The sequence below is a fragment of the Channa argus genome, chromosome 7, assembly GCF_033026475.1.
Source record: "Channa argus isolate prfri chromosome 7, Channa argus male v1.0, whole genome shotgun sequence".
NCBI classification, from domain to species: domain Eukaryota; kingdom Metazoa; phylum Chordata; class Actinopteri; order Anabantiformes; family Channidae; genus Channa; species Channa argus.
Genome location: NC_090203.1, coordinates 27,180,617 through 27,192,789, shown reverse-complemented (window position 1 = coordinate 27,192,789; position 12,173 = coordinate 27,180,617). Strand labels below are relative to the sequence as shown.

Sequence of the window (12,173 nt, the reverse complement as noted above, 5' to 3'; positions counted from 1 at the left end):
ACTGAAAGATCGTCATAATACAGACACCATTTTCCCAAACGTTTGGACGTTGTGTCAAATGTAAAAAATAAAATGAAGTGATTTTTTGTTTCCTTGAAAAACATGTGATAAACAGGCTAAAAAAAACTCTTGGAAAAACACCTCACAACTAAGGTTAATTGGAAATGGGTCATTTTTTTTTTTTTTTTTGAGTCTAAATGGACCATTTCAGAGAACATGACATAAAGATTTGGCAATGTTCATCACACAAAAGATGTGTTAACCACAAACTCTTGACCACTGAAATCCTACAAGCAAGAATGGAAAGAGTTCACTTTCAGAAATAATGACTTACTCTGTTTATTTATTTTAGATCTGTTGCTGCTGTCTTTCAACTATAGTCAATCAAATAATTTACAAATTAATATTTTACTCTCTTCGTATTTCCATTTTACTTTTTCTGGACTTTTTTCAAACTTTTTATTAAAAAAGAATTGTCTTATTTTTCTATTATTAATTTAAAGTAATTTGACTAAAACGGTCCCTTCAGTTTTTTTAGGAATGCTCAGTACAGTCGGACCTATGGACACTGAGTGCCTTGCTCATGGGCTGTACCATATTACACCTCACACACATATACATTGGAGTATCACATTAACCTGCTTTAGAAAGTTTTGATGGAATCATTAAAATCCTGACTTGTATTTGTGTGTGTGTGTTTGTGTATTTGTGTGGCCACACACCGTGGCAGTGAGAATTTTGGGAAAATCAGGGCCACGTTTTCCGACACACCTTTAAAGGGCTGTGTAAGGGTTAAGCTTTATGAGTGAGTGAGATAGAGAGACATAGAGAGAGAGAGAGAGAGAGAGAGCGATTGTATTATACACATGCCTGATGTGTAAATGGAGCCAGAGTCCATCAGACATCAGGCATAGCGCTCCACTGAGCCAAAAGGAAAGAAACTCAATGAAGTAAAGGTGGAGGAAAGAGAGAGAGAAAGAGATACGGTTGGCTGATCCAGAAAGATAGATGGAGGGTTGGAGGGAGAGAGGGATGGATAGTATGATTTAGCTGATAGGAGAAATCATTTACCAGCACAATTTGTTGACAAGGATCTGGGGATGTCTCAGTGTGTCAGCGCCTCAGTCACTTTGATAGATGATGGAAGTTCACTGACTAGAACACTCTCTCTCTGCCTCTGGCTCTTTCTCTCGTCCTCCCTCAGCATCTATTGCTGCTACCTCTTTTCTACCTGAAACCTGAGCTTGTGAGCCTGACTGTGTGTGTGTGCGTGTGTGTGTGCGTGTACCTGAGTGTGTGTGTGCCACTTTACAAGGCAATGTATCACACGTCGACTCAAGATTTGGGCATATTAAAAAGAAAACTTCCAGGTGAAGCATTTTCCCTGCAGCTCTCACTTCACACACTCCATTATTCAACTTGACCATCTTTGTTCATGGCTCACTGGTGTGATGTGTATTTGTCTTAGTGTGTGTGCTTGTCTCCAGTGTGTATTGATCAGGTGGGCCCATATATCAGCTCAGGGCTTTATCAATGCTGCAAGATGGGGAGGCCTACTGATGAGATTCCTTGTTTTAGTGAACCGAAACTTGCCCCAGGCCACATTTACACCCTGCAAAGAGTCTGAGATTATCAATAAGATAAACCCCCACGCCAGACTCTACACCCTTCAACCGTTTACCCGGAACTACTCTGCTCCTTGTGTCATAATCATAGATGTATTATTAGAAAACAGGGGTGTTGATCATTTTAATGAGTGAATGACAGTTTTATCATTTTAGGTAGGAAAGAGGAAAAACAACATCACAGTGAGTTGTGGGAACACAATCAGGCAAAGGTGCATTTAAGCATGTGCACAAAATGAAAATTGGGTTTTCCGGCAGCGTCTTCTGTGAGGACCAGTCCATAATGCAGAAAATGAGACATGTTAATCTCATTTTTAAGTCATGGTTTACTTACAACTCTGGACTAAAACAAGATGGACAGTATTTCAATGTAGATTAAATATTGAATTAAAAATGTTGATTTAAAACAGCTTGGCACACCGGGCAATATGGCTGCTCATCTTTCAGTAAATAATAACCATTTATTAATTCTTCAAGCTATAGTATAAATAGTGTTTTATATGTTCACGGAAAACTGTGAGAATCCATTTAAATGGGGCAGATAAAATTACCAATAAAGTTCAAATTAATCAGGCAAAGGGAGGCAACTAAAGCTGATCCCAAAGTGTCTTAATGATTTAGAAAGACAAGTAATATTGTTTAAACCACATTCTGTTCTGTAAAGTTGATCAAATTATTAGACTGGCAGATGGAACAAACTGTTTGAAAGAAGAGAGGATTATAGTGGTGTTTGCCGTGATAGGCAGCTGGAACAATTCACAGAACTTTGTTTAGGGTCCAAGGAGTTCAGGACCAGCTCGGTGCGGTCTGACCCCACCTCTTGCCCAATGACACCTAGGATAGGCCCCAGGCCTCCACGACCCGGAACAGGAAAATTTAAAGATATTAGATGAATGGATGGAGAAAGATTTTGGAAGCACACAAAATAAAACGTGATGTTGAGGCCTAATATTGAATGTGTTTCCATCTTAACCATGTGATTTTAAATTGTTTCTCGGTAGCTGGCTGCCTCCATAACACAAACTAACATTCCAGGGCAGGGATCCATCGGGATATAACTGATCATGGAATTGCCTGCTTTATTCTAGATTACTTAAACATTTGATGCCGTTGACAATTTTGAGGCATTTTTATTAAGGGAAAATAAAACTTACAACCATCTTTATGTATTGTTTCATGTCTTACAGATCATTAGCATTCAATTTTATTTCATTCATTCATTTGATATTAACCATTATAAATTTGTTTAATAAAGATGTTGAAACAATGTTATGTTACATGCAATCTCCAAGGGAAAAAATGCATTTTGCATGCATGAAATATGATGACTTTATGCCATTTACTAAACAAATTTGTATTGATTTTAATGTTTTAAGTCTTTTTGCTATTGTGAATTTCTACATTTTTGCCATAAAGATTATTTTTGTGCGTAGGGCATAAGTTTTGTCCCTATCCAAACAATCAGTGATGGCTACTTCTACCTGAAAGCAAGAGGTGATTTAAAACATTTTATGATTCTCTTATGAAGAACATTAAATGCAAAGTAACTATTGGCTAAAATTGCCACTGTAAGCTTGAAAGAAGAGGCTACGGTGACTTTCCGCATAGAATGGCAAACTGCTTTGTTATGCACAACACCATCAATCTCCATGCATAAGAATAGCTATCTTCAATACTGCTATTGATTGGCAAAACCTTTGGAAACAGCTGAGGTCAGAGCCTTGCCCCACCTTAAAAAGTTGTCGTGATTGATTTTAAAATTTTTAAGCCCTTTTTCATCAAGGTTTGGATCAGTGTGGAATAAAAGTGAACTACTAATATGTCAGATGGATTCATCATCATCGGTTGGAGAAAATGATTATCTGACAAGCATGTAAATTAGAAGGAGCTTGGATCGGGGTGAAAGAGCATGATACTTACCAGGGGACAGAAAAGAAATCACACAAGTAAAGAATAAATAAAAAAGTAGAATACAGAAGAAAAATGACAACTTTTATTAGAAACCTGGTTTTCAAAACAGAAGCTAATGTTCAAAAAGTATCAGCTAATTATTCTTTCTTTTCTCTTATTAAGAAGGGAACAGAAATGTCAGCATGGGTGAAGTGGCCCATGTCATGATGAGGTAGACTTGAAGATGTTGTTTAAATAAGGCTAATGTTCAGATTTTCTTACCGACTCTCTGTGTTTGTCTCACACACGTCCACACTAGACAAATGGCTAGTTTGATTTCGTGTCCCATATCTCACTTATCACTTTTAGGATTTCAAACCATGGCTGTCATGGTCAGTCAGTTAAGGTGGACACACTTGAGCAGGGTTGAAGGACAGTGACTTGTCTTATTAACATTAATTAGAAGGACTGTTTCTTCACATAGAGAATTCTGGATGTGAATGTGGTCAAACAATATGAAACATAAATAGGTATTTAATTTGTTAGTTAAATGTGTTGAAACACATACCAAATCAACATCAGGCTATTTTTTTTGTCAGTCATCTTTATATTTGTAAGACTTTAGATACATTTCATCAATTTCTCTGTGGCTCAGACAGTCGAACTAAACAGCAGGAAGCAAACCCTAGTTAACCTGTTGGTTTTCCTCTTTTCGCTCATTCTGTGCTTGTCCTTGCAGGGTAACCAAGAGGCCCCAGCTCCCCCTGAAGCCATGGCCCAACCTTTCCCACCAGCCCAATACCCCCCACCACCACAGAATGGGATCCCCACTGAGTATGCCACGCCCCACACCCACCCACCTGCCGACTACACGGGACCTAGCACAGTGGCTGAGCACGCTCTAACGCTGTACACGGCAACACACACACAGAGTGAACAGCCGGGCAATGACAGCAACACTCCAACCCTAACAGCCAACACAGTAACCGTGAGTCTGCAGTTTATACACACGCAGCATTATCTGTTCCTCTGTACAGTCTGTTCATACAACATGCTACACAGCTCATCTTTGTTACCCATATGAAATCAAAATACTTTTACTGTATAAAGAGTTAGTAAGTATTTGACATATATGTCTGATTAAAAACGTCAAAGTTCGACTGGATTGCTGTAGGCGTCTGATGTGTATCACACTACTAATCAAGTCAGTCTTTTTTGTCATTGTCTTTGGCTTTTTTTAATTTTTTTTTTTATTTTTCAGTTCACTATAAGGTTTAGACAATGTTCGGTGCAAACATGGTCTACACCTCATCCGACCACAGCAAACATCTTCAGGTGTTTATCTTGGACAGGAGTAGTGAATACTTACTAGTAGTGAATAATACTAGTTGGATTTATAACAAACTGCAACAAATTGCAGGCCATGACATGAAGTGTGTGGGCTCTGCTGTAGCCACCTCCCAAATATAAAATATCGAGTGTAACATGCTCTTGTCTTCCAAGAGTGAAGCAGATCTACATTTAGCCCAAACCTCCTGCTACTTGCATGTCTGTTCAGTGTGTAGCCCATCCACAGTGTAGTATGGATCTTGCCGCATTTTTCTGTGGTGGATGAACCCGAACTAAGCGCAGCGCAGCTGAGTTTGCACTTGTTTTCTGTAGTACAAACACTTAACCAGAAGCAGTTTATTTGCTGGAGGCTCATTACTTTAGTGCTAAATAGCACTTGAAATTAGAATAAAGAAGAAACATAAATTCATGTACTCTATACCATAGTTATTCATATTTATAATTATGCAGATCCTAACTCTTGGGTAGCAACTACTTCTGTAGGTCTGGGTTTGGCTATCCGCCCTCCAACCCACTTGCAAAACAAATGTAGTGAATGTGTAATTACACCATTAAAATGTAGTAACTGTCTGACTTATTTGTGATGCTCCGCCATTACAGCATTTATGTGCCAGCAAAGCCAACTGCACTGTATGCTGCCTAAACCAAAGCCTTCACTTTTTGGGGAGAATTCCTCAACAGTCACTAACCTGTAAAGGTAAACAGCTGAGAAGTTAAACGTACGGTAAAAGACTTCATCTTGAATTGAGTCTATAAGTAGCTTTAGTAGTTATTGATATGTGTAAAACTGACATTACTGTACACACATGAGTGGTTTTAGGTTCAGTTTAGCTTGTGATGGTTTTGTTCTTCAACCCCTTAGACATTTTTGAATACTGGCTGTTGGTAGTGTATAACCTGTCCCTGCATCTGCACTTAGCACATCTTATTACTATTATTATTATTTTAAAATGACTGTCATCTTCTCTTTAATGTCAGAATACACTTAAAGTGTTATTACACCGCCCTCATCAATGCTAGAAAAATGCCTTTCTTCAGTGCAGTGACAGCTGCTCCAGTGCCTGTGGAACCATCTGTGCCAAAGAAAACAGGGGCCAGTGAATTTTCTGAATTTTAGTATCAACTTGATTTTCATGCTATCTCTGAATGTTACAGGACTGATAGCTGGTCCATAAATAGTTATTAAATTTAATTTGATTTCTGCAATCACGAGATCATAATATCCCGCAGCTTAATTTGTGTGTAGTGTTCAGATGGTGGTGGTGGTGGTTTAAACCATCGGCCAAAGCTGAACCGGTGACAAGCCCGTAATTTAAATCACTATAAGTTTAGGTAAAAAATGCCTATTAAACTCTGTTATGTGTTCAATAATCCCAGTCCTTAAAGATTGCTGTTAAAGTGGGATATAACAAAACTGTCTTCAAAAATGTGAAATTTAAACCAACATTTTCTAATTTATCTTCTGTATATTTCACACACACACACACACACACACACGCACACGGACAGATAGGTAGTGGAGTGTCACTGACAAATGTTTCAGTTGCAGTTCAGCACAGAACTGCAATCACACACATGCACACACTCAGGGAGGACCACCACTAGAGTTAACTGCACCACCACTTGTCTCTAGTTGGGGAGCCTTCAAACTGTCAGGCCCAATAAGACCGGAGCATGCTGGGTAGGTATGCAAGTGTATAGACAGTGCTGGCAGTTTGGAGGAGTCCAGCGAGAGAAGACACAGTACAGTCAGCATTACTGGGAGTGTTTTACAGTCACTGTGGAGAGTTTGTCACAGGCTGTAATTGTTACTGTCAAGAGACATAGTTACAGCAGAAAAAAGGAGCAAGACACCCTAAACACGGTCACTGTGACCTGAAAAACTTACCGTAATTATTAAACAGATATACTAAGAACAATATATCAGGTTTATTAGTTCTTGCCTTATGATTAATTTGAATTATGAAAAACTTGCATTGAAAGTGAAGGCTTGACCTGAAGTTCTCAAAATATTTTGTGTTGTCGTCAGGAAACAAATTTCAATTTCCTTAGGTTTTGGGAACTAGCTGCTGAGCTGACACCACCACTTTTATCCTGATGTTGCAAACATGAATCTTGATTAATGTGCATTGTCTGATATTCTATTAATAAATTAAGAAAGTTCTAAAAATGTAAATAGATATTCATTGCTTAGATGTACATTTTTAAACATTATGCAGTTGTTGATTGTACATTAGAGAAAAAGACTTTTTCTCATAGTATAAAACCAAACAAAAAGCACAGAAGAATTAGGATAAAACTAAACACAAGCAGTACATTTGGTACATGTAACCAGCAGGACACACATGTCTTGCCAGAAACATTTACTTTTTACTAAATTGCATTTGCTTTTGCTCTGTAGAATGTAGTTAAATACATTGGCTGGGTGCTGAAATTCTATATTTTAAGTTTCTAAATATCCTTTTTATCCAGTACACAGTGAAAACATTTTTATGACCTGAGGCTCAATATTGGACTTGGGAACACAGAGCTGTGTCCCCTCTGCTGGTTACTTGGCCACAGTGCAGCTATATGTCGGCTATAGGAAAACATGGTTTAACAGTAAATAGCTAAAATGGACAGGGTGCCAAGTACTGATGTGAAGAAAATGGGTTTAAAATTGATGCACTTCACCATATTTGATGATGCAATAATATTAGAGCTGCAGAATTTGTAGAACATATTCCATAACATCTTTGTCCACTGATTTTCTTTATTGTGTCTTTAATTTTGAGTTTTTATTAAAATTAAAATGTAACTTTTTCCTGGAGTTGTAAAATCTCAGTCTGGCCTGGTGACAGGGGAAGACGCAGTGCAAAAAAACAATAACATGTAAAGTTACTAAAGTATTTGGCCAGATTTGGGATACGCTTGAAAGGATCCACTGTATATGACAGCTTCTGTGTGTGGGTGTGGGTGTCCCTGGTCCCACTGAGGAGGAGACAGCCGCAACTCTGTATTTCAGATTAGTGGTGTTAAGCTGGTTGCAAATGTTGCATTTGTAAAGTAGAGGGCAACTGCAACATGTTTAGTTTCTCAGCTTGTTTCTAATGCAATGAAACACGGATCAGTGTTTCCCTCAGTTAACATTTTTGGCGGGTGGCAAGAGGATGATAGAAACTTTTTGCTGAAATGTTTTTTTTTATTTAAGTCTCGCACAACACATGACTTTTGGTTTGTAGTTTGCATGGACAGGTCAAATAAAACTGTGTCACAATAGAAGAAGGTAGAACAATCTTTAAGAAAAATAAATACAAAACACATTGATTTAAAAAGAAAAAATCCACAAAAACAAGTTGCAATTTGAAACAAACTGCTCATTTTCTCATCATGAACACAGTGTGAATGACTCATTGCTGCACTTAATTTTTCTATTGTATGAAAATTCTCCTACATCAGACCTATTTTTATATTATTCTCATACAGGCTCCCAACTTGTTCCCTTTCAATTCTGTTTCAGAGGTCTGTTGTTTTCACCTACTGAAAGTGAAGATTTGTCTTTGTTTGGTAAATTTGACATTTTAGCCTTGGTGAAAGTCAGTGAAGATAATATCTTGTTTCCATAAACCTTGGTGTCCATATGAAATCCATTAATAGCAGTATTCTCAGATATTTGTCAAATTGTCTCACCAGAGCTGTGAGAAGCAAATCAAATTCAAGCAAGTATAAGACACAGAGACACCTGACAGACCTGTTCTGCACTTATATAGCGCTTTTCTACCTATTGGTGCTCAAAATGATTTACACTGCTTCTTATTCACCCATTCACACACACACTCACACACACACTCACACACACACACACACACACACACACACACACACACACACACACACACACACACACACACACAAACACACACTCATACACCGATGGGGGAGCTGCTATGCAGCTGGCCAGTGCTCACCGGGACCAACTAAGTTGGGGTTCAGTGTCAAGGACACTTCGACATGTGACCGGAGGAGCCGGGGATTGAATAACAACTGTGGTACTGGTGGATGACCACTCTTCCTCCTGTGCCACCGTCACGCTTGTGGAACTCCATTTAGATTTTTTAAAATGCCTTTCATGTATGCAGGTTGTTTTATTAATGCCTGCACTATGATTTCAGCTGCTACATTTAAATAAATTTTAGCTGGAGCCTCAATCTCTGTGAAAATATTTAGAAAGAAGAGACATTTTGTCTGGCGAGTTTGTATTTTCAAGAATAAAATTATGTTAAATGTTTTGCTACAGGCGTAAAAATACAAGTCTAGTACATTATTGTTAAACAAAATTTGTTAGGTAATAAGAAAGGCAGTTTTGTAATTAATAAAAACTAAACCTGGCAAATTAGTGTAAAATAAAAAACATAGGCGCTGGTAAAAATGGTTCTACAACAGATATATCTGTTGTAGGACCATTAATTATAAAAACTAATCATGATTAATACAGATACATACAGACTTGCTGTAGTTAATCGCAATTTATTGTAAATTAATTGTGTTTTATCTACTCAGAATTTGGATTTTCTGTAAAGTGATAACTTTCCACTTTTATATTCTTATGGGCATAGGAATGGACACATGATACAGATGGTAATGACTCTGACAACTGAGAACATGTGTGCCGATAATCTATTTAATGCTTTTTTTACTTTTACTTTTTACTTTTTGCTGATGCGCATTCAGTAACAATTAAATTTCTGTGACATTTGTAGATTAGTGATGTCTCAGACTGTGTCCGAATCCCCCCCCTACTCAATCCTTCCCTCCTCTAATATAATGTACACTAAGTAGTTTACTCAGTAGTGAGCAGGTTATTGACATTTCGGACACTTAACTATCATTGTTACGTTATCTGGAGATCAGGAGCAGCTGAGCTCCGTCATCTGTCACAGAGAGCAGGTAGAGAGGGGGGACACTGTAACATGAACAGCACAACTGTATTTCCGATCTGCCAATGTCACTGAAGTGGCAATGAAACACATGTGGTTAAGACAGTAACAATGTGCCCAAACAGAGTTTATTAAAAACAAAAACACTATAATTTTCAGTCACAAATGAATGAAATGCTGGCAGTGTAGGCTGCAGATGTGTCTGGGCATGAGCACAGACATCCACCAATTGAAATTAATTACAGGTAGATGGTCAAAGATCAGAACAGTCCACTGGTTGCTCAGAGTTGTTGCAGAGTGATGCTTCTTATCTAATATGCCAATCGTTGGCACAGCTTGCGATTGTTGTCTTGTTGATGTCCTGTCATCATTTTAAATCATGGGATTGTGATCTGAGCTGCTGTTTGACTTTTTAAGCTGCAAACAAGAAGTCTACAGGTGCATTATTGTTTTTCTGGACAGACAAATAACAGTGACCAAATATACTTGAGCAGCAGTAAATATACTTGGGCAGCATTAAATATACTTGGGCAGCCCACTCAGGTGTATTGTATTTGTGGGAAACACTATGGTTCTGGATTATTGGTTGGATTCATTGCACAATATTTTATATGCCTCATTCCCAATATTCCAAAAAAAGTTGAAGACAGACAAACTTTTCCGCAATTTCCTATGCACATTTCAACAACCACATTTCTTCTCATAGCACTTTTAGCTCTCATAGTGCTTTTATTTTTTCTCCTTGACTTGGATTTTTTACTTGTTTTTGTTCTTGTTTTGGCTCAGAAGTCGCTTTGGATAAAAGCATCGGACTAAATGCAAATGTACTTTTGTCAGGTGTCTTGCAGTTTGAGCTGTTCCTAAATCTGATTTCCTTCGTGGCTGCTGTCAAAATAAACATAACACTTGTATATGTTATGACCAGACCTCTAGGTGGTTTAATGTTTTTGACTGCTATAATATAAAGAACATTGCTGGAGAACAGACTCACCACAATTGATACACATCTTCCAGCCACCCGTGGCTCCATCACTGTCATTGTTGTACATCTTGTTCTCCTTTCATTTTAAAACCATAAAATATAAAGACATTATTTCTCCTTTTACACTCAGAATGCAGCCGTATAATTGGATGAAACTTTAATGAAATTGTCACTGCACAAAAACCAGGGGCCATCTATCAGGGGCTCTCGTACCGCTAATTTGTCTCCTCTGTAAACCATCCTCACTGTGAGGATATTCTAATGAGGATATTCATTAGACTTAGACTTAGTGCTCATGTCAAAATAAACGTTACAAAGTGTGTGTTGGAGAAAAATATGCATGGGTTTTATGAATCTGGCCTCTTAAATGATCCGTTGCCGGTGTCTCACCTTAAACGTTCTGTTTGATTTGATTCCTCCTCTGCCGTCTGAGCATAGTTTCACACAGGCCTCGGTTTGGCTCACATACGAACACTCGGTCATTCAGCTCTGCCAGGCCCCTTTGTTCTCACACCCACGTCTGTGATTATCATGCGCCTGTTTTGATAACTGATCCCAACTGTATGTAAGGTCAAGTTGGGAAGTTAAGTCATTGTACAACATTTACTTGTCTGTTTTCACCTTGCTGAGTTCTGTTTTCACCAACTATGAGTGATTTCTAGTCTCTGACAGTATAGGATCCGCACACACCTGACGACTGAGTGGTCCGGAGCAACTGGATGTTCTGGAGATAGACACACATGTGCCAAACGGGAACTGGGAAATTTGACTTTTTTACTTAAGAATTTTGGTTTGAATGAACAAAATATAGAAAAAGCAGCAAACTCGTGGATGAAAAGGTGGGACAACACTGATTATTGCAAGTGGGTCACTTAACGATTGTCTCTGCTGACTGGTCAGAGCCAGACAGGCACTGAACACAACCAACTACGTCCAACCAGTCATCTTGACAAAATCACAATTACAATCAGCTGTACGGTTTGTTCTGACCTTAAGTAAATGTAAGTGGAGGTTCCATATTTAAATAGAAAGTAAAATTCTGTCTTTTTGTAATTATCTTTCTGCAGCAGCTACAGACGAGCTGTATTTTGTGGATTTTGTGCTCTAAAGACTTTGACTATGTAATTTACCTACTGGACATAATTTGATTATCTCACAATACTGAAGCCTCATTAGTTTCACATAAATGTTTGTCACAGAATGTCACAGACCAGAAATTCTGGATTTTGTCCCCATTGAAAATGTATATTTTAAACACTGTCAGTGTTTATATGGGCATCTGACACACATTGTATGTGTATCTTGCTCTAATCCCTGGTGAGAGGAGGCTCTGTAGCATCTACCCGGGTGTAATCTACCTATCTGTCAGCACTCTGATCTGATCGCTTCCATTACAGCCTGCAGGGGCAG

The 12,173-nt window shown here is 38.3% G+C and overlaps 1 protein-coding gene across 12 annotated transcripts in view; it reads left to right on the top strand.

Annotated features, from left to right (window-relative positions):
* Positions 1-12,173, top strand: part of rbfox3a (RNA binding fox-1 homolog 3a) — a 541,420-nt gene that overhangs the window by 445,181 nt on the left and 84,066 nt on the right. For 11 of the 12 annotated variants that reach the window (XM_067510823.1, XM_067510821.1, XM_067510828.1 and 8 more), the window contains one exon: positions 4,255-4,503. The exons of the other annotated variant lie outside the window; for it this stretch is intronic. In XM_067510823.1, the coding sequence (XP_067366924.1) occupies positions 4,255-4,503 (249 nt within the window). The remainder of the gene's footprint in view (positions 1-4,254; positions 4,504-12,173) is intronic. 12 annotated transcript variants of the gene reach the window in all.